We start from the raw sequence: 20736 nt of genomic DNA, 5'->3' as shown, positions 1-20736 counted from the left end.
TCCTTTTTTAATTTTTGTAAATGATAATTACCAATTCTTGGTCTTTTATTATTCCAAACAAAAGATGAAATAATAGTCAACCTGATCAAAAAATTTCTTAGTTAAAAAAATAGGGATATTTTGAAATACATATAAAAATTTTGGTAAAATCATCATTTTAACTGCATGATTTCGGCCAGCTAACGAAAATGTAAGTGGATTCCATCTACAAAATAATTGCTTCATAAAATCCACTAAGGGAACCCAATTAGCTTTATAAAGGTCTTTATGATTTTTAGTAATAATAATACCTAAATATTTAAAAGAGTCCGTAACTCTAAAAGGAATGTCATCATATATAGAAGCAGAATCATTTAGGAGAAATAATTCACTTTTACGAAGGTTTAGTTTATATCCCGAAAACTTTCCAAATTCGTTTAATAGTTTCAATAAGCTAGGAATAGATTCTTCAGGATTCGAATTATAAACTAGCAGATCGTCAGCATAAAGGAGATCTTATGAATAGTCCCATTTATGAAAATTCCATGGATGTCTTTAGCTTCACGAAGTGCAATAGCCAAGGGTTCCAGCACCAAATTAAATAACAAGGGACTTAACGGACACCCTTGTCTCGTGCCCCGCGAAAGCCGAAAAAAAGATCTGCAATTATTGGTAGTAACAGTAGCAACAGGGCTTTTATATATCATTCTGATCCACTTATTAAAATTAAAACCAAAGCTGAATTTCTCTAAAATGTTAAATAAGTATTTCCATTCAACTCTATCAAATGCCTTTTCAGCATCGAGAGAAACAACACATTGGGGAGTCTTAGAAAAGGATGAATATATAACATTTAACAGTCTCCGAACATTAGAGAAGAAATAACGGCCCTTTACAAAACCTGTTTGGTCCTGAGAGATAATTTTAGCTAGAATATTCTCCAGCAGATTAGCCATTATTTTTGAAAGAATTTTAGCATCCATATTTAATAATGAAATAGGTCTATATGAAGCACAGTCAGTAGGGTCTTTATCTATCTTAAGAATTAAAGAAATAGAAGCTTCATAAAATGTAGGAGGTAACTCTCCTATCAAAAAAGAATCTTTAATCATTTCCAACATATATGGAGAAAGCAATTTTTCAAATTTTTTATAAAATCCTACAGAATAACCATCCAGTCCAGGAGCTTTACCACATTGCATTGAAAAAATAGCTTTCTGAATTTCGTTTTCAGTGATAGGAGCATCAAGAGTTTGTTGATCTTCAACAGAAAATTGAGGAAAATTGATCTTTTGTAAAACGGCATTCATTTTAGAAGGATCAACTGGAAACTGAGATTTATAAAGTTCAATGTAAAAGTCTTGAAGATTTTTATTATTGTCTTTATAATTACATGCTAAACTACCGTCTCCCTTACGAATTTTTAAAATTTGTCTTTTAGCTCTAGATGCTTTTAATTGAGATGCTTATTATTTTTATCTCCAAACACACAAAATTGACTTTTCAATTTAAGCAAATTTCTTTCAATAGGATAAGTTAATAATAAATTATATTGTGATTGGAGTTCAACCCTTTGTTTGAATAAATCAATGTTAGGAGAGATTGCATAAATATTATACAAGTCTTTAATTTGCTTTAAAATCTTATCTAACTCTGTTTCTGTCTGTTTTTTAAGCTTAGCTAAATAGGAGATCTGACTGCGCAAATATGCTTTAAATGTGTCCCATATAATCAATTTCGACACATCTCCTGTATTATTAAAAAGAAAAGAATCTTTTATCTGAGTCTCAATAAATTGACAAAATCCGAACTTTGTAATAAATTTTCTGGAAAACGCCAAGGCAAATTTGCAGTAACGACATCATTCAATTCAAAAAGCTAAGCTTAAAGGTGCATGATCCGAGAGAACGATAGCATCATGTTCACATTTCTGGACTTTGGACAAAAATCGAAGATCAGCTATAAAATAATCGATTCGCGAATATTTTTTGTGAACATGTGTAAAAAAAGAGAATAATCTCTATCATTAGGATGCAAATGTCTCCAATCTACAACCAGGCCATAATCAATTAAAAAAGAGTTAATAAGTGATGCAGAACAACTCAGAAGCCACTGATTGGTTGAACTCTTGTCAATCAAAGGATTTAAACAACAGTTGAAATCACCATCCATTAACAACATATATTCCATTTAAATCCAGCAATAAAGGAAATACATTTTTAAAAAAAGAAGGATCATCTACATTAGGTCCATATAGATTAACCAGGACAATTTTTCTATTACAAATTGTTCCTTTAACAATTAAAAATCTACCATTAATATCTGACACAGTTGTCTTCTAAGAACATGAGATAAAGAATCATTGGAAGTGAGTCCACAGGTTGTGGAACAGTCCAATGATGGGTCGAGTGTCTTGCTTGACAAATCTGTTAGAGTTCTTCGAGGAAGTAACAAGCAGGGTAGACCAAGGAGAGGCAGAAGATATCACTTACATGGATTTTCAGAAGGCATATGATAAGGTGCCATACATGAGGCTGCTTAACAAGATAAAATCCTGTGGTGTTGCAGGAAAGATAATGGCATAGATAGAGGAATGGCTGACAGGATTGAGACAACGAGTAGGAATAAAGGGGGCCTTTTCTGGTTGGCTGCCAGTGACTACTGGTGTTGCTCAGGGGTCAGTATTGGGACTGCTACTTTTTATATTGCTTGTCAGTGATTTGGATAATGGAATTGATGGCTTTGTGGCAAAGTTTGCAGATGATACAAAGATAGGTAGTGGGGAAGCAATGTAAATACATCAGGATTTGGACAAATTGGAAGAATGGGAAAAAAATGGCTGATGGAATACAGAATTGGGAAGTGTACGATAATGCATTTTGGTAAAAGGAACAATAGTGCGGACTGTTATCAAAGTGTGGAGAAGGTTCAAACAGCAGAGATGCAGAGGGACTTGGGAGTCCTTGTGCAAGACTCCCAGAAGGTTAATTTGCAAGGTGAGTCTGTGGTAAAGAAGGCAAATGCAATGTTGGCATTTATTTCAAGGAGAATAGAATATAAAAGCAAGGAGATAATACTGAGGCTTTATAAGACACTGGTGAGCCCTCACTTAGAGTATTGTCAACGGTTTTGGCGTCATATCTCAGAAAGGATGTGTTGTCATTGAAAAGTGTCCAAAGGTTCACGAGGATGGTTCTGGGAATGAAGGGGTTAACATATGAGGAGTGTTTGGCAGCTTTGGGTCTGTACTCACTGGAAATTAGAAGAATGCAGGGGATGTCATTGAAACCTACTTAATGTTGAAAGGACGAGACAGAGTGGATGTCAAGAGCATGTTTCTTCTACTGGGGGTATCCAGAATTAGATGGCACAGCCTTAAAATTGAGATGCGACCTGTTAGAACAGGGGTAAGGAGGAATTTTTTTAGCCAGGGAGTAGTGAATCGTGGAATGTCCACCACAGACTGCTGGAGGCCAAGTCAGTGGGTATATTTAAGGCGGAAGTTGATCATTTTCTGATCGGTCAGGTTATCGAAGGAAATGCCAAGAAGGCAGTTGTATGGGGTTGAGTGGGATCTGAGATCAGCCGTGATGGAATGGTAGAGCAGATTTTATGGACTGAATGGCCTTATTCTGCTCCTATGTCTTTGGTCTTGGTTAAGATCACTGGTGAGTGTAACACCATAGATGTGTCACAAAGGATGTCCTCACTGTGAAAACTTGATAACACTTGTAATGGTACAGATGCATCTGCTGGAGGATGGATGGATGTAGATAATGTTAAATTGGTTTATTCCTTGTGTTCGCTTGCTCTATATGCCTAACATCCAGTCTGGTAACGTACCTTCAGCACTTAGCCAACTGAGGCCCTCTCCCAAAGTACGCACTGTGCATTGCAATGTTCAGTGCTTCTTTCAAGTGTTGTTCAACATGGAGCTGCAGTGTGTCATCGTCTTGAGAGATCAGTGATAGTGAGGAAGAGGTTTCCTTACCCAGGTTTGACCAGATTTCATGATATCCAGGGAACTAACAGGTCAGTTGGGGGTGTCACTGTGGCGTTGCAGTTAGCACTACACTATTAGAGTTTGGGGCATTCCGACATCAGTAAGGAGTCTCCGTATGCCCTTCCTGTGAACACATGAGTTTCCTCCGGATGCTCCAGTTTCCTCCTGCAGCCCCAAAGACCTACTAGTTAGTAGGTTAATTTGTCATTGTAAATTGCCCTGTAATTAAGCTAGGGCTAAATAAGACCATAAGACATAGGAGCAGAATTAGGCTATTTGGCCCATCGAGTCTCCTACGTCATTCAATCATGGCTGATCCTTTTTTTTCCCTCCTCCTCAACCCCATTTCCTGGCCTTCTCCCCGTAACCTTTGATGGCCTGTCCAATCAAGAACCTATCAATCTCTGCCTCAAATATATCCAGCGACTTGGCCTCCACTGCTGCACGTGGCAGCAAATTACAAAAATTCACTGCCCTCTGGCTTAAGAAATTTCTCTGCATCTGTGTTTTAAATGGATGCCCCTCTATCCTGAGGCTGTGCCCTTTTGTCCTAGACTCTCCCACCATGGGAAACATTCTTTTCACATCTACTCTGTCTAGGCCTTTCAACATTGAAAAGGTTTCAGTGAGATTCTCTGCCCCCCCCCCCCCCCCACCACCCAGTGAGTACAGACCCAGAGCTATTAAACATTCCTTGCATTTCCGGAGTCATCCTTGTGAGCCTCCTCTGGACCCTCTACAATGCCAGCTCATCTCTTCTAAGATGAGGAGCCCAAAAATGTACACAATGCTCAAGGCGAGGCCTCATCAGTGCCTTATAAAGCCTCAGCATCACATCCCTGCTCTTGCATTCCAGACCTCTTGAAATGAATGCTAACATTGCATTTGCCTTCCTCACCACTGGCTCAACCTACAAGTTAATCTTTAGGGTGTCCTGCACAAGGACTCCCAGGTCCCTTTGCAGCTCAGATTTTTGGATTTTCTCCCCGTTTAGAAAATAGTCCACACATTTATTTCTACTACCAAAGTGAATGATCATGCATTTTCCAATATTATATTTCATTTGTCAACTTCCTTGCCAATTCTCCTAATCTATCCAAGTCCTTCTGCAACCTACCTGGCCCTCCACCAATTTCCGTATCATCTGCAAACTTGGCAACAAAGCCATCTATATCATCATTTAAATCATTTATATATAGCATAAAAAGAAGTGATCTCAACATCAACCCCTATGGAACACCACTAGTTACTGGCAGCTATCCAGACAAGGATCCTTTTATTCCCAGTTGCTGCCTTCTTCCAATCAGCCAATGCTCTAACCATGTTAGTAACTTTCCTGTAATACCATTGGCTCTTTACTTGGTAAGCAGCCTCATGTGTGGTACAAACAGCAGGAATTCTGTAGATGCTGGAAATTCAAGCAACACACATCAAAGTTGCTGGTGAACGCAGCAGGCCAGGCAGCATCTGTAGGAAGAGGTGCAGTCGACGTTTCAGGCCGAGACCCTTCGTCAGGACTATCTGAAGGAAGAGTGAGTAAGGGATTTGAAAGTTGGAGGGGGAGGGGGAGATCCAAAATGATAGGAGAAGACAGGAGGGGGAGGGATAGAGCCAAGAGCTGGACAGGTGATAGGCAAAAGGGGATACGAGAGGATCATGGGACAGGAGGTTCGGGAAGAAAGACAAGGAGGGGGGGAGACCCAGAGGATGGGCAAGAGGTATATTCAGAGGGACAGAGGGAGAAAAAGGAGAGTGAGAGAAAGAATGTGTGCATAAAAATAAGTAACAGATGGGGTACGAGGGGGAGGTGGGGCCTTAGCGGAAGTTAGAGAAGTCGATGTTCATGCCATCAGGTTGGAGGCTACCCAGACGGAATATAAGGTGTTGTTCCTCCAACCTGAGTGTGACTTCATCTTTACAGTAGAGGAGGCCGTGGATAGACATGTCAGAATGGGAATGGGATGTGGAATTAAAATGTGTGGTCACTGGGAGATCCTACTTTCTCTGGCGGACAGGGCGTAGATGTTCAGCAAAGCGGTCTCCCAGTCTGCGTCGGGTCTCGCCAATATATAAAAGGCCACATTGGGAGCACCGGACGCAGTATATCACCCCAGTCGACTCACAGGTGAAGTGTTGCCTCACCTGGAAGGACTGTTTGGGGCCCTGAATGGTGGTAAGGGAGGAAGTGTAAGGGCATGTGTAGCACTTGTTCCGCTTACACGGATAAGTGCCAGGAGGGAGATCAGTGGGGAGGGATGGGGGGGGACGAATGGACAAGGGAGTTGCGTAGGGAGCGATCCCTGCGGAATGCAGAGGGGGGGGGGAGGGAAAGATGTGCTTAGTGGTGGGATCCCGTTGGAGGTGGCGGAAGTTACGGAGAATAATATGTTGGACCCGGAGGCTGGTGGGGTGGTAGGTGAGGACCAGGGGAACCCTATTCCTAGTGGGGTGGCGGGAGGATGGAGTGAGAGCAGATGTACATGAAATGGGGGAGATGCGTTTAAGAGTTGATAGTGGAGGAAGGGAAGCCCTTTCTTTAAAAAAGGAAGACATCTCCCTCGTCCTAGAATGAAAAGCCTCATCCTGAGAGCAGATGCGGCGGAGACGGAGGAATTGCGAGAAGGGGATGGCGTTTTTGCAAGAGACAGGGTGAGAAGAGGAATAGTCCAGACAGCTGTGAGAGTCAGTAGGCTTATAGTAGACATCAGTGGATAAGCTGTCTCCAGAGACAGAGACAGAAAGATCTAGAAAGGGGAGGGAGGTGTCGGAAATGGACCAGGTAAAATTGAGGGCAGGGTGAAAGTTGGAGGCAAAGTTAATAAAGTCAACGAGTTCTGCATGCGTGCAGGAAGCAGCGCCAATGCCGTCGTCGATGTAGCGAAGGAAAAGTGGGGGACAGATACCAGAATAGGCACGGAACATAGATTGTTCCACAAAGCCAACAAAAAGGCAGGCATAGCTAGGACCCATACGGGTGCCCATAGCTACACCTTTAGTTTGGAGGAAGTGGGAGGAGCCAAAGGAGAAATTATTAAGAGTAAGGACTAATTCCGCTAGACGGAGCAGAGTGGTGGTAGAGGGGAACTGATTAGGTCTGGAATCCAAAAAGAAGCGTAGAGCTTTGAGACCTTCCTGATGGGGGATGGAAGTATATAAGGACTGGACATCCATGGTGAAAATAAAGCGGTGGGGGCCAGGGAACTTAAAATCATCGAAAAGTTTAAGAGCGTGCAAAGTGTCACGAACATAGGTCGGAAGGGATTGAACAAGGGGTGATAAAACAGTGTCGAGGTATGCAGAAACGAGTTCGGTGGGGCAGGAGCAAGCTGAGACAATAGGTCGGCCAGGACAGGCAGGTTTGTGGATCTTGGGTAGGAGGTAGAAACGGGAAGTGCGGGGTGTGGGAACTATAAGGTTGGTAGCAGTGGATGGGAGATCCCCTGAGCGGATAAAGTCGGTGATGGTGTGGGAGACAATGGCCTGGTGCTCCTTAGTGGGGTCACGATCGAGGGGTAAATAAGAGGAGGTATCCACGAGTTGTCGCTGTGCCTCGGCAAGGTAGAGGTCAGTACGCCAGACTACAACAGCACCCCGCTTATCGGCGGGTTTAATAATAAGGTTAGGATTAGTGCGGAGGGAGTGGAGAGCAGAGCGTTCCGAAGGAGTGAGGTTGGAATGGGGACAAGTGGCGGTGAAGTCGAGACGGTTGATGTCCCGTCGGCAGTTAGCGATAAAGAGATCCAGAGCAGGCAGAAGACCAGAGCGGGGTGTCCATGAAGAAGAGGAGGGTTGAAGACGGGAGAAGGGGTCATCAGTGGGGGTGGAAGAGTCCTTGCCGAAGAAGTAGGCTCGGAGACGGAGACGGCGGAAGAAGAGTTCAGCATCGTGGCGAACACGGAACTCGCTGAGGTGTGGGCGAAGGGGGACAAACGTGAGGCCCTTACTGAGAACAGAGCGTTCTGCCTCCGACAGTTGAAGGTCGGAGGGGATGGTAAAGATCCGGCACGGATGAGAGCTGGGATCAGAGGGCGGAGGGGGGAGGGTTGGGGTGAGAGGAAGATGGAGCCTCTGAGGGCCCAGGAGTTGACGGTGGGATCTGAGGAAGACGGGGCTGCGGAGTGGTGGTGGGGGAAGGGGAGACGGGAGTCACAACAGCAGCACATAAAGACCCGGCCTGGAGTTCAAGGCTGGCGTCGCAGTTGGTGGTTCCTTATTTGCTGTGAAGGTGTCCATAGTCGTTGCTGGAGTCCGGGTTTTGAATATGCCCTGAGGTGTTGGAGCCGGCGAGATCAATGGCAGGGGCCGCAATCTGAAGTTCATGCCTGCTAGTTTCAGGGCCAGCAGGCTCTGGAGTCCATAGATGTAGGATTTTGCGATCTTTGCCTAACATGACAAAGTCAAAAAAATGGCGATTGCAGGCGTGAATCCGACAGAGGATGAAATAACGGGTAGGACCATTACAGACGGTGAAGAAAGTGCCCCAAAGGTGTGGAATGGTCTGGGATAGGGACACCAAGTACCTCCTCATGGCGGAGAGCGTCGCCTTCAGAGCTTGACGGGAGAAGCGGCGAGAGGCAGAGTCAATAAAATGTGAGTACCTGGGATCCTCAGAAGGTCCAAATTGAGAGGCTCGGAAACGAATCCTAAAGCCAACTGGAGTCAGTTGGCGACGGAGGCACGTTCCAAGAAAGGATATATGGCTGTGATAGCGAGTCTCAGTCAAAGTGTGGTCGAAAAGTTGAAGAGCCTAAGAAATTACAGATGGGGAGCAGTGAGAGATGGTTTCACTGAACTCCCGTCGAAGAGAGGATCTAAACTTCTTCGGTGTAGGCATCACCGGAAGAGGCTTCGCAGTAGTGAATTTAAACGCAAACAACAGGAATTCTGCAGATGCTGGAAATTCAAGCAACACACATCAAAGTTGCTGGTGAACGCAGCAGGCCAGGCAGCATCTGTAGGAAGAGGTGCAGTCGACGTTTCAGGCCGAGACCCTTCGTCAGGACTATCTGAAGGAAGAGTGAGTAAGGGATTTGAAAGTTGGAGGGGGAGGGGGAGATCCAAAATGATAGGAGAAGACAGGAGGGGGAGGGATAGAGCCAAGAGCTGGACAGGTGATAGGCAAAAGGGGATACGAGAGGATCATGGGACAGGAGGTCCAGGAAGAAAGACGGGGGGGGGGACCCAGAGGATGGGCAAGAGGTATATTCAGAGGAACAGTGGTACCTTGTCCAAATATACAACATCCACTGCATCCCCTTTATGTATCCTACTTGTAATCTCCTCAAAGAATTCCAATAGGTTCGTCCGTCAGGATTTTCCCTTAAGTAAACCATGCTGACTGTGTCACCAAGTACTCCATCACCTCATCCTTAATAATTGACTCTAACATCTTCCCAACCACTGAGGTCAAGCTAACTGGTCTATAATTTCCTTTCTGCTGCCTTCCTCCTTTGTTAAAGAGTGGAGTGACATTTGCAATTTTCCAGTCCTCCTTTGGAAGATCATTTCTAATACCGCCACAATCTCTAAAGCTGCCTCTTTCAGAACCCTAGGGTGCAGTTCATATGGTCCGGGTGACTTATGTACTTTTTGGTCTTTCAGCTTTTTGAGCATCTTCTGCTTTGTAATAGCAACTGTACCCACTTTTCATCCTACACACACCACAACATCTGGCACACTGCTAGTGTCTTCCACAGTGAAGACTGTGGGTGGTGGTTTGCAGGTGGCACTGGTTTAAAGGGCCAGAAAGGCCTGTTCTATACTAAATAAAATAAATTAACATTGTTTCAGTGTTACTCCCTCTGGCCTCTATATCTGCTAGCTCCTCTGGTGGATTTGATGTTGGAACAGGGATTATGATGAATGTTTCTGTTACGTAGCCAATACCCATAGAATCGGGCCTTAAAATCATCAGCAAGGAGTTGCTTGGCTAGCCTGTAGGACAGCTCTCCAAATAAAAATGACACCTCAAATATTTGTGAGAATATATTTATTTTTCTTTTAAGAGGATGAGGAAGTTGGAGTTTGGGCAATAAAAGCCGAACATGAATTTTCAGGAGGAGATCATGGAGAGTTTAAAGAAGGCACAATACTTGAATAAAGAGAATCGTTAGCAGAAGCTGTTAAGATTAGGCCAGGATGAGGTTAAACCTTTACAGAAAAGGATTTTATGGACTAGGGATCATTTAATGGATAAGATGAACTTTGAAAGAAATCAGTAACAATGCAAATTAAGTATTGGGCATTGGAGAAGCATTGGGGCTTCCTTGGCATGGCAGGCTCAAAGTACCAGGTGTATCCAAACAGATATCTCAATTGTTTTGACAGTCTGTTTGGAGGAGAGGGTGAAAGGATTTGTAGGGATGACGCTTAAGGAAACAGCAAAAGATCAGTGGTTTGTGTACTAGCGTGATTCTGCAGTACTGATACAACCCTGACTTCATTTCTCATAGATACAGGATCTATCATTAGGATTTGGCAGATTGCATAAAAGCTGGGTCTTGCTATGTAATTCCTTCCTGTGGGAATGTTTGATTTGGACCCCTAATTTTCTGTTGATAAAGTCAACTGTTATACTTAAACACTTTTTTGATCATTTTATTCAAAGAACAAAAGAAATGTATGGAAATGATGACATTATGGAGTTGGGTCTGAAATGGTACGTGTGATACAGGGGGTGAAATAGCCTTTCCTCTTCCAGTTCCTCTCTGATGGTGTTAATACTTTATATTTAACTTGGGGTCTACGATTACCCTTCATGTGCATTGAAGCTAAGGTGGGATAATAACAGAAATCTCACCAAGGAATGCTCAATGTTGATGTCAATTCTTTCTGTATTTTCTGTTTCCACTCATCCTCACTTTCACATTCTTCAATCTTTCTCTCTCACCATTCCCTCTCAGTGATGATGGGTTCATTGCTGGCAGCTACAACAGAGGCCCCAGGCGAGTATTTTTTCTCTGATGGAGTGAGGTTGAAGAAATACCGTGGCATGGGGTCATTGGACGCAATGGAGAAAAGCACAAACAGTCAGAAACGATACTTCAGGTAAGTTTGGGACCAGGAGGCTACAGCAGCGTGAAGTCATTTCTTCTGAGGTCAGGTGGATTCCCATCTTCCTCCCTATTTGAAAGAAGCTGTAACGTGTATGCACTGATATATTTTAATTTCATTGCCAAATGTAGGTCAATTATAAAACAAAATACAATACTAATTGGTTGAAAAACCCGAAGAACTGACACATTTATATCAAGCTAAATTTGTCCATCTCCAATACAGCCAGGTCCTCTCACCCTGTGTGAATGCCAGTTTTATTTGAAAATGACCTGGTTTGGGTGATTGTTAGTAAAATTCTACCTTATGTTGTGCTTACTTTGCCCTGAGTTACAGAGGCAAATAGTATTACCTCCTTCTAGACCCTTTATGGTCTTATGGTCTTATTGATTACAGGCTGATTATAGTAGGCAGGAGAATTGTGCCCTCATCTCAATGCACAGGGCATTTTAGAGGATTCCTGTTCTCAGTACTGATCCTGTCATGTCTTGTTCAGTGAAGGTGATAAGGTGAAAGTAGCCCAAGGAGTTTCAGGATTAATTCAGGACAAGGGATCAATACACAAGTTTGCACCTTACTTGATAGCAGGAATTCAGCATGGATGCCAGGATATCGGAGCCAAGAGCCTCTCCATCCTTCGGTAAGTTTGCAGTGTGTTTATTTTCCATTCACCATTGTTTCACTGGTAAGGTGGAAGGATCCAAGGGGAAATTGTTTGAGATTGGGAAAAGCCCCTGTAGGAGAGGCAGTCATTCTAAGGCTCCAATTAAACATAGAACAGTACAGCACAGTACAGGCCCTTCAGCCCACAATGTTATGCCAACCCTTACACCCTGCCTCCCATATAACCCTCCACCTTAAATTCCTCCAAATTCCCCTGGGGAAGAGGCGCTGGCTGTCCACTCTGTCTATTCCTCTTAATACCTTGTATACCTCTATCATGTCTCCTCTCATCCTCCTTCTCTCCAAAGAGTAAAGCCCTAGCTCCCTTAATCTCTGATCATAATGTATACCCTCTAAACCAGGCAGCATCTTGGTAAATCTCCTGTGAACCCTTTCCAATGCTTCCACATCCTTCCTGTAGTGAGGTGACCAGAACTGGACACAGTACTCCAAGTGTGGCCTAACCAAAGTTTTATAGAGCTGCATCTTTCCTTGCGACTCTTAAACTCTCTCCCTCGACTTAAGAAAGCTAACACCCCATAAGCTTTCTTAACTACCCTATCTACCTGTGAGGCAACTTTCAGGGATCTATGGACATGTCCTCCAGATCCCTCTGCTCCTCCACACTACCAAGTATCCTGCCATTTACTTTGTACTCTGCCTTGGAGTTTGTCCTTCCAAAGTGTACCACCTCACACTTCTCCGGGTTGAACTCCATCTGCCACTTCTCAGCCCACCTCTGCATCCTATCAATGTCTCTCTGCAATCTTTGACAATCCTCTACACTATCCACAACACCACCAACCTTTGTGTCGTCTACAAACTTGCCAACCCACCCTTCTACCCCACATCCAGGTCGTTAATAAAATTCAGGAAAAGCAGAGGTCCCAGAACCGATCCTTGTGGGACACCAGTAGTCACAATCCTCCAATCCGAATGTACTCCCTCCACCACGACCCTCTGCCTTCTGCAGGCAAGCTAATTCTGAATCCACCTGGCCGAACTTCCCTGGATCCCATGCCTTCTGACTTTCTGAATAAGTCTACCGTGTGGAACCTTGTCAAATGCCTTACTAAAATCCATATAGATCACATCCACTGCACTACCCTCATCTATATGCCTGGTCACCTCAAAGAACTCTATCAGGCTTGTTAGACACGATCTGCCCTTCACAAAGCCATGCTGACTGTCCCTGATCAGACCATAATTCTCTAAATGCCCATAGATCCTACCTCTAAGAATCTTTTCCAACAGCTTTCCCACCGCAGACGCAAGGCTCACTGGTCTATAATTACCCGGACTATTCCTACTACCCTTTTTGAACAAGGGGACAACATTCGCCTCCCTCCAATCCTCCGGTACCATTCCCGTGCACAATGAGGACATAAAGATCCTAGCCAGAGGCTCAGCAATCTCTTCCCTCGCCTCGTGGAGCAGCCTGGGGAATATTCTATCAGGTCCCGAGGACTTATCCATCCTAATGTATTTTAACAACTCCAACACCTCCTCTCCCTAAAGCCAACCTATTTTCCTACAGTGTACTTTCTTTCATTGTTCCTATATTTTTCTCAAGTAATTTGAATCTTATTGTTTACCCAGCTGTGTGGAAACGTTTTCTCATGGTACTATAAACCAGTGTGAGTGTGGGGCAGCTTGATGGATGACCCTGTTTTTCCCAAGCAGATATAGAATCATAGAACTATACAGACTCTTCGCCTTAACTTGTTTATGCCAATCAAGGTGCCACCCGAACCAATCCCATTCATTTGCCTTCGGCTCATATCCATCTCAACATTTCCATTCCACGTACTCTCCAAATATCTTAAACATTGTAACTGTACTTGCCTCTACCACTTCCTCTGGCAACTTGTTCTACATACCCACTAGCCTCTGTGCTCTGGTCCCCTTTAAAACTTTTCCTCCCTCACCTTAAACCTTTGCTCTTTAGTTTCAGACTCCCCTACCCGGGGACATAGAGAACGTATTTGGAAACAGAAAACCCTCAGCACAATACAGGCCCTTCAGCCCACAAAGTTGTGCCAAACGTGTCCCTACCATAGAAATTACTTTGGTCACCCATAGCCCTCTAGGTTAGATTAGATTCAACTTTATTGTCATTGTGCTGAGTACAGATACAAAGCCAATGAAAGGCAATTAGCATCTGACCAGAAGTGCAAAAGAATAGTATTATTTACGGAATAACTGCAAATAAAAAGTAGGTGCTACAGAATACAAATATAGAAGTACTGAGACAGTCCAATATGGGTGCAATACAAGTCAAGTCACTTTTTATTGTCATTTCGACCATAACTGCTGGTACAGTACACGGTAAGAACGAGACAACATTTTTCAAGACCATGGTGCTACATGAAACAATACAAAAACTACACTGAACTACATAAAACAACACAAAAACTACACTAGACTACAGACCTACCCAGGACTGCGTAAAGTGCACAAAACAATGCAGGCTTTACAATAAGTAATAAACAAGCCAATAGGCACAGTAGAGGGCAGTAGGTTGGTGTCAGTCCAGGCTCTGGGTATTGAGTACTGCTTAGCGCTGTGATGTGAGGTTCAGCAGGGTCACAGCCTCAGGGAAGAAGCTGTTCCTAAGCCTGCTGGTGCAGGACCAGAAGCTCCTATAGCGCCTACCAGATGGGAGGGGAGTAAAAAGTCCATGGTTAGGGTGAGATGCATCCTTGATAATGCTTTTCGCCCTGCCCAGGCATCGTTTATGGTAGATGTTCTCAATGGTGGGCAATTGGGTGCTGATAATCCACTGGGCAGTTTTCACCACCTGCTGGAGTGCTTTGCGGTCCGATATGGGACAATTGCCATATCACGCTGAGATGTAGTTGGTGAGTATGCTCTCAGTGGTACAGTGGTAAAAGTCCATCAGTATCCTGGGACAGAGGTGAGCTTTCTTGATGTTTCGCAGGAAATAAAGGCGCTGTTGTGCCTTTTTGATCAGGATGGAGGCGTGCAGGGACCAGATGAGATCCTCGGAAATGTGGACACCGAGGAAATTTTTCTAAGCTCCATGTACCTATCTGAAAGTCTCTTAAAAGACTCTATTGTATCGGCCTCCACCACCGTTGCTGGCAGCCCATTCCACGTACTCACCACTCTCTGCATAAAATAAAAACAACAACTTACCCCTGACATCTCCTCTGTACCTACTCCCAAGCAGCTTAAACCTGTGTCCTTTTGTGGAAGCCATCTCAGCCCTGGGAAAAGCCTCTGACTATCCACACGTTCAATGCCTCTCATCATCTTATACACCTCCATCAGGTCACCTCTCATCTTCCATCGCTCCAAGGAGGAAAGGTTGAGTTTACTCAACTTGTCTTCATAAGGCATGCTCCCCAATCCAGGCAACATCCTTGTAAATCTCCTCTGCACCCTGTCTATGGTTTCCACATCCTTCCTGTAGTGAGGCGACCAGAACTGAGCACAGTATTCCAAGTGGGGTCTGACCAGAGTCCTATATAGCTGCAACATTACCTCTCGGCTCCTAAATTTAATTCCACGATTGATGAAGGCCAATACACCGTATGCCTTCTTAACCACAGAGTTAACCTGCGTGGCTGCTTTGAGCGACCTATAGACTTGGACCCCAAGATCCCTCTGGTCCTCCACACTGCCAAGAGTCTTACCATTAATACTATATTCTGCCATCATATTTGACCTACCAAAATGAACCGCTTCACACTTATCTGGGTTGACCTCCATCTGCCACTTCTCAGCCCAGCTTTGCATCCTATCAATGTCCCGCTGTAACCTCTGACAGCCCTCCACACTATCCACAACACCCCCAACCTTTGTGTCATCGGCAAACTTACTAATCCATCTCTCCACTTCCTCATCCAGGTCATTTATGAAAATCATGAAGAGTATTATTCAAATGGGGAGAGAATTCAAAGTTCTGAGATGCAATGGGACTTGGGAGTCCTCGTGCAGGATACCCTTAAGGTTAACCTCCAGGTTGAGTCGGTGGTGAAGAAGGTGAATGCAATGTTGGCATTCATTTCTAGAGGAATAGAGTATAGGAGCAGGGATGTGATGTTGAGGCTCTATAAGGCGCTGGTAAGACCTCACTTGGAGTACTGTGGGCAGTTTTGGGCTCCTTATTTAGGAAAGGATGTGCTGACGTTGTAGAGGGTTCAGAGGAGATTCATTGGAATGATTCCGGGAATAAGAGGGTTAATATATGAGGAATGTTTGTCCGCTCTTGGACTGTATTCCTTGGAGTTTAGAAGAATGAGGGGAGACCTCACGGAAACATTTTGAATGTTGAAAGGCGTGGACAGAGTGGATGCGGCAAAGTTGTTTCCCATGATGGGGGAGTCTAGTACGAGAGGGCATGACTTAAGGATTGAAGGGCGCCCATTCAGAATAGAAATGCGAAGAAATTTTTTTAGCCAGAGGGTGGTGAATCTATGGAATTTGTTGCCACGGACGGCAGTGGAGGCCAAGTCATTGGGTGTATATAAGGCAGAGATTGATAGGTATCTGAGTAGCCAGGGCATCAAGGGTTATGATGAGAAGGCGGGGGAGTGGGACTAAATGGGAAAATGGCGGAGCAGGCTCGATGGGCTGAATGGCCGACCTGCTCCTTTGTCTTATAGTCTTATAGTAAGGGGCTTTTTTCTATCTTAGGTCACAAACTTATCAATCACCCCTCGTAGAAGACAGATAAGAGCGGTCACCACTGGTCACACACACAGCTCCAATCTGAGAAGCAACCTTGTGACCCATACGACCAAGCCAGTTTAGTATCTTCGTGGATCATGTGATTCAACCCTCCAGTCCAATCTATCATGTGGGGCCTAGATAATGTCTATAATCTTTCCCCTGTCAATCCTCTTGGTCGCCTCTTCAAAAAAAACTCAAATTAAATCTGTGAAACATGATTTCCCTTGCACAAAGCTATGCAGACTGTCTCTTATAAGTCCCTGCCTTTGCAGATGTAGCTAGATTCTGTCTCAGAATCCCCTCCAGTAACTTACCCACCTTTCAGTTTAGGTTTACCACCCTATAGTTCCCTGGTTTGTCTGTGCAGCCTATCATAAAGGCACAATGCTAGCCACTTTCCAGTTTTCTAGTTCCTTACCTGTAGGTAATAAGGATATAAATATTTTTGCCAAGGTCCCAGCAAATTCTTCTCAGTCTTCCACAATGCCCTAGTATAGACTTAATCAAGCCTTTGCGGTTTATCCACTTTTATGTGGCTTATGTGGATCTGTTTCAGGACATCACTGTTTTCTTCCTTCAGTTCTCTAGTTTCTATAGCCTTCTCCATGGTAAATACAAATGAGAAGACCACCATTTCCAGTAGCTCCACACTGGACAATACATTGTTCCTTAAGATGGTCTGTTTGGCTCTTAATCTACTGTTATAAATCTTACATTATATGGGGATAAGATTTAATGTAGTGGGGCATTGAGCATGCAAGAAAGGGAGACTGGTTATCGGATTCTCAACACTAATGGTTTAGATTGTATTATAATGTTTTGGAGAATACATCTTGACTACTTAATTCACTTTGTCTATATCACTTCTCATTTTTGTTCTCTCTGTCGTTTTTCCATCTGAACTATTTCTTCTACCTGACACTTCATAATCTGATTGCATGTTACCCATTTTTCAGATCAATGATGTACTCAGGGGAGCTGAAGTTTGAGAAGAGAACAATCTCCGCTCAGGTAGAAGGTGGTGTGCATGGTCTGCATTCGTAAGTCTCTCAACCTGTCTCCATTTTTTTCTACTTAGACTTCATTTTTGCTTTTAGTGGTGGATTAGTTGCAGCCCATCCTCACGACCATTTCATCATGTCACCTAAGATAGAATGGCAGAGTTATAAAAATGATTTCCCTGAACCAGGCAAGATTGAAATATTTGAGAAGTTCCCTGTGATTAACTTGAGGGAAATATACAAATGTTTAACTCATTATCAAGCAGCAGTTTGTCCTTGTTCTCCTTGTCTCATAAGCACTCATTGGCACTGAAGAACTAAACCTTTAACAATCCACCTTCCTCATTATGATAGCCTTTTCACCCGCACACCTTCTGTACTTGTGGGCGTCTGCTACCCACTGAGGCTTCTCAACATCACCCTCTGCTCCCTCACCACGTCCCCTCGTCCCCTCATCCTCTGCTGATTGGCATGCCCTTTGCCCACCCTATGTTTACCAACCTTGTCCACTACTCCCTGGCATGCCTGCCAACCCTTGCCCCCTGCTACTTGGCACAGTTGCTGCCCACCCAGATTTCATAGCCTTGCTGTCTGCTCCCTGGCACTTGTCCCCTGCCCTCTAGTGTTCTCACCTACCTTAGCTCTCACTGGCACAACTACCTATTCTGGTTCCTTGATGTATAGGTGCCCACTGTTACCCTTCCTGCCCTGTCTTGAAATGTATCTCAGTACAAAAATAAATTAATTCCAGTCACCAATTTGAACACTCTGCGATCCTGTGTATTGTAATGTTAACTAGTGTGATGCTGGTTGGCAAGAATATTGATCAGAACTTTCTTGATGGACTGTTCCTGCTCTTCTTCAGATTGTGTCATGGTAAACATGAACTTTAGTAAGGCATTTGAGAAGGTCCCGTACATGAGGCTGATCAAGAAGGTTCTGTTGCTCGGCATTCAGGATGAGGAAGTACAAATGTTTGTAAATTGGATGAGATAGTGGCTTTGTGGGAGAAGCCAGAGTGGTAGTAGAGGGTTGCCGCAAGGGTCCTTTGTTATTTGTCACCTATATCAATGATCTGGATGATAATGTAGTTAACTGGATCAGCAAATTTGTGGATGACACCAAGATTGGGGGCGTAGTGGCCTGTAGAAGGATCTGTATCAGCTGGAAGAATGGGCTGAAAATGGCAGATAGAATTTAATGCAGACAAGTGTGAGGTTTTGCACTTTGGTAGGACCACCCAGGGTAGGTTAACCTGTGAACTGAGGGGTGTGGTAGAACAAACGGTATCTGGGAACACAAGTCCGTAATTTATTGAAAGTGGTGTCATGTGTAGATTGCGTCATAAAGAAAGCTTTTGGCAATTGGCCTTCATAAATCAAGGTATTAGTAACAAGAATGGGATGTTATGTTGAAGTTGTATAAGATGTTGGTGAGGCCTAATTTGGAATATTGTGTGCAGTTTTGGTCACCTACCTAAAGAAAAGATGTAAATAAAGTTGAAAAGTACAGGGAAAATTTACAAGGATGTTGCTGGGTCTGGAGGACCTGCGTTGTAAGTAAAGATTGAATAAGTTAGGACTGTATTCTTTAGAACTGAGAAGAATGAGAGGGGATTTGTTAGAGGTATACAACATTATAGGGGGTTAGGGTAAATGCAAGCAGGCTTTTTCCACTGAGGTTGGCTGGGACTACAACCAGAGGTCATGGCTTAAGGGTGAAAGGTGAAAAGTTTAAGGGGAACATGTGGAGAAACGTCTTCACTCAGAGGGTCGTGAGGGTGTGGAATGAGCTGCCAGCGCAAGTGATCCACGTGGGTTTGATTTCAACATTTAAGAGAGGTTTGGATAGGTACATGGATAGTACGGTTATGGTCCTGGTGCAGGTCAGTGGGAGTAGGTGGTCTAAATTGTTTCTGCATGGACTAGATGAACTGAAAGGCCTGTTTCTTTGGTGTATTCTCAATGACTCTATGAGTAGGTTAGATCTGTGTAACAGGAAATAGGGAGCATCGGTTTAACATCTTTTCTTCACTAAGTTAACAAATTTCACGTCATATGCTGCTGATAATAAACCTGATTCTGATTCTGATGTGATGGGCCCTATCTGGGCAGATGGGCCTCGTCAGCCGTGGTTAATAGCTTATCTAGAAGAAGGAAAACTGATTTCAAACCCCCGCTGCCTTGCTGCTATATCCACTCATGGGCGGGCTGTGGGAGTGAATCCGGAAGGTAAGTCCGGAGCCAGAGTCCCTAAAGGCAGTTCAACGCTGACTGGCAACTCCTGTGATGCTGCTCGTGCGAAACTGTATCGGTCTGTGCTACTCCTTGTGATCCATCAGCTGCATGGAGAGGGAGAGCCTGTTCCATGGGCAACAGCTTGCTCTCCATATCGCACAGCAGTGACTTGCGTATCAACAGATGGTGTTAGCACAGACAGCAAGGATGCAAATCTGTGATCAACCCTGACCAATGGAGAGCCTCAGTGTGCACCCCAGTCTGATAGATTTTGTTCCCTTGTTTGCCTCTTGGGAGAATGCATCTAGCTGAGTCCTGAGTGAAATATAATCTGATTTCCACCCCATTCTAAATTCCACGAAACGAGGGAAGAGATTGCTGAGCCTCTGGCTAGGATCTTTAAGTCCTCCTTGTTCACGGGAATGGTACCGGAGGATTGGAGGGAGGCGAATGTTGTCCCCTTTTTCAAAAAAGGCAGTAGGGATAGTCCGGGTAATTATAGACCAGTGAGCCTTACGTCTGTGGTGGAAAAGCTGTTGGAAAAGATTCTTAGAGATAGGATCTATGGGCATTTAGAGAAACATGGTCTGATCAGGGACAGTCAGCATGGCTTTGTGAATGGCAGATGTATCTAACAAGCCTGATATAGTTCTTTGAGGAGGTGACCAGGTATATAGATGAGGGTAGTGCAGTGGATGTGATCTACATGGATTTTAGTAAGGCATTTGACAAGGTTCCACACAGTAGGCTTATTCAAAAAGTCAGAAGGCATGGGATCCAGGGAAGTTTGGCCAGGTGGATTCAGAATTGCGTTGCCTGCAGAAAGCAGAGGGTCGCGGTGGACGGAGCACATTCGGATTGGAGGGTTGTGACTAGTGGTGTCCCACAAGGATTGGTTCTGGGACCTCTACTTTTCGTGATTTTTATTAAAGACCTGGATGTTGGGGGGTAGAAGGGTTGATTGGCACGTTTGCAGACAACACAAAGGTTGGTGGTGTTGTGAATAGTGTAGGGGATTGTCGAAGATTGCAGAGAGACATTGATAGGATGCAGAAGTGGGCTGAGAAGTGGCAGATGGAGTTCAACCCAGAGCAGTGTGAGA

At 44.2% G+C, this 20736-nt stretch overlaps 1 protein-coding gene across 3 annotated transcripts in view; it reads left to right on the top strand.

Moving 5' to 3' along the window:
• Window positions 1-20736, top strand: part of LOC134359541 (inosine-5'-monophosphate dehydrogenase 1) — a 66033-nt gene that overhangs the window by 30461 nt on the left and 14836 nt on the right. For 2 of the 3 annotated variants that reach the window (XM_063072954.1, XM_063072955.1), the window contains exons 11-13: window positions 10885-11029; window positions 11532-11675; window positions 17353-17436. In XM_063072954.1, the coding sequence (XP_062929024.1) occupies window positions 10885-11029; window positions 11532-11675; window positions 17353-17436 (373 nt within the window). The remainder of the gene's footprint in view (window positions 1-10884; window positions 11030-11531; window positions 11676-17352; window positions 17437-20736) is intronic. The other variant, XM_063072956.1, reaches the window with a different exon arrangement.

Source organism: Mobula hypostoma, chromosome 20 (assembly GCF_963921235.1).
Source record: "Mobula hypostoma chromosome 20, sMobHyp1.1, whole genome shotgun sequence".
Lineage (NCBI taxonomy): Eukaryota > Metazoa > Chordata > Chondrichthyes > Myliobatiformes > Myliobatidae > Mobula > Mobula hypostoma.
Note: the sequence above shows the minus strand (reverse complement) of the source record. Positions and strands in the feature narration are given on the sequence as shown.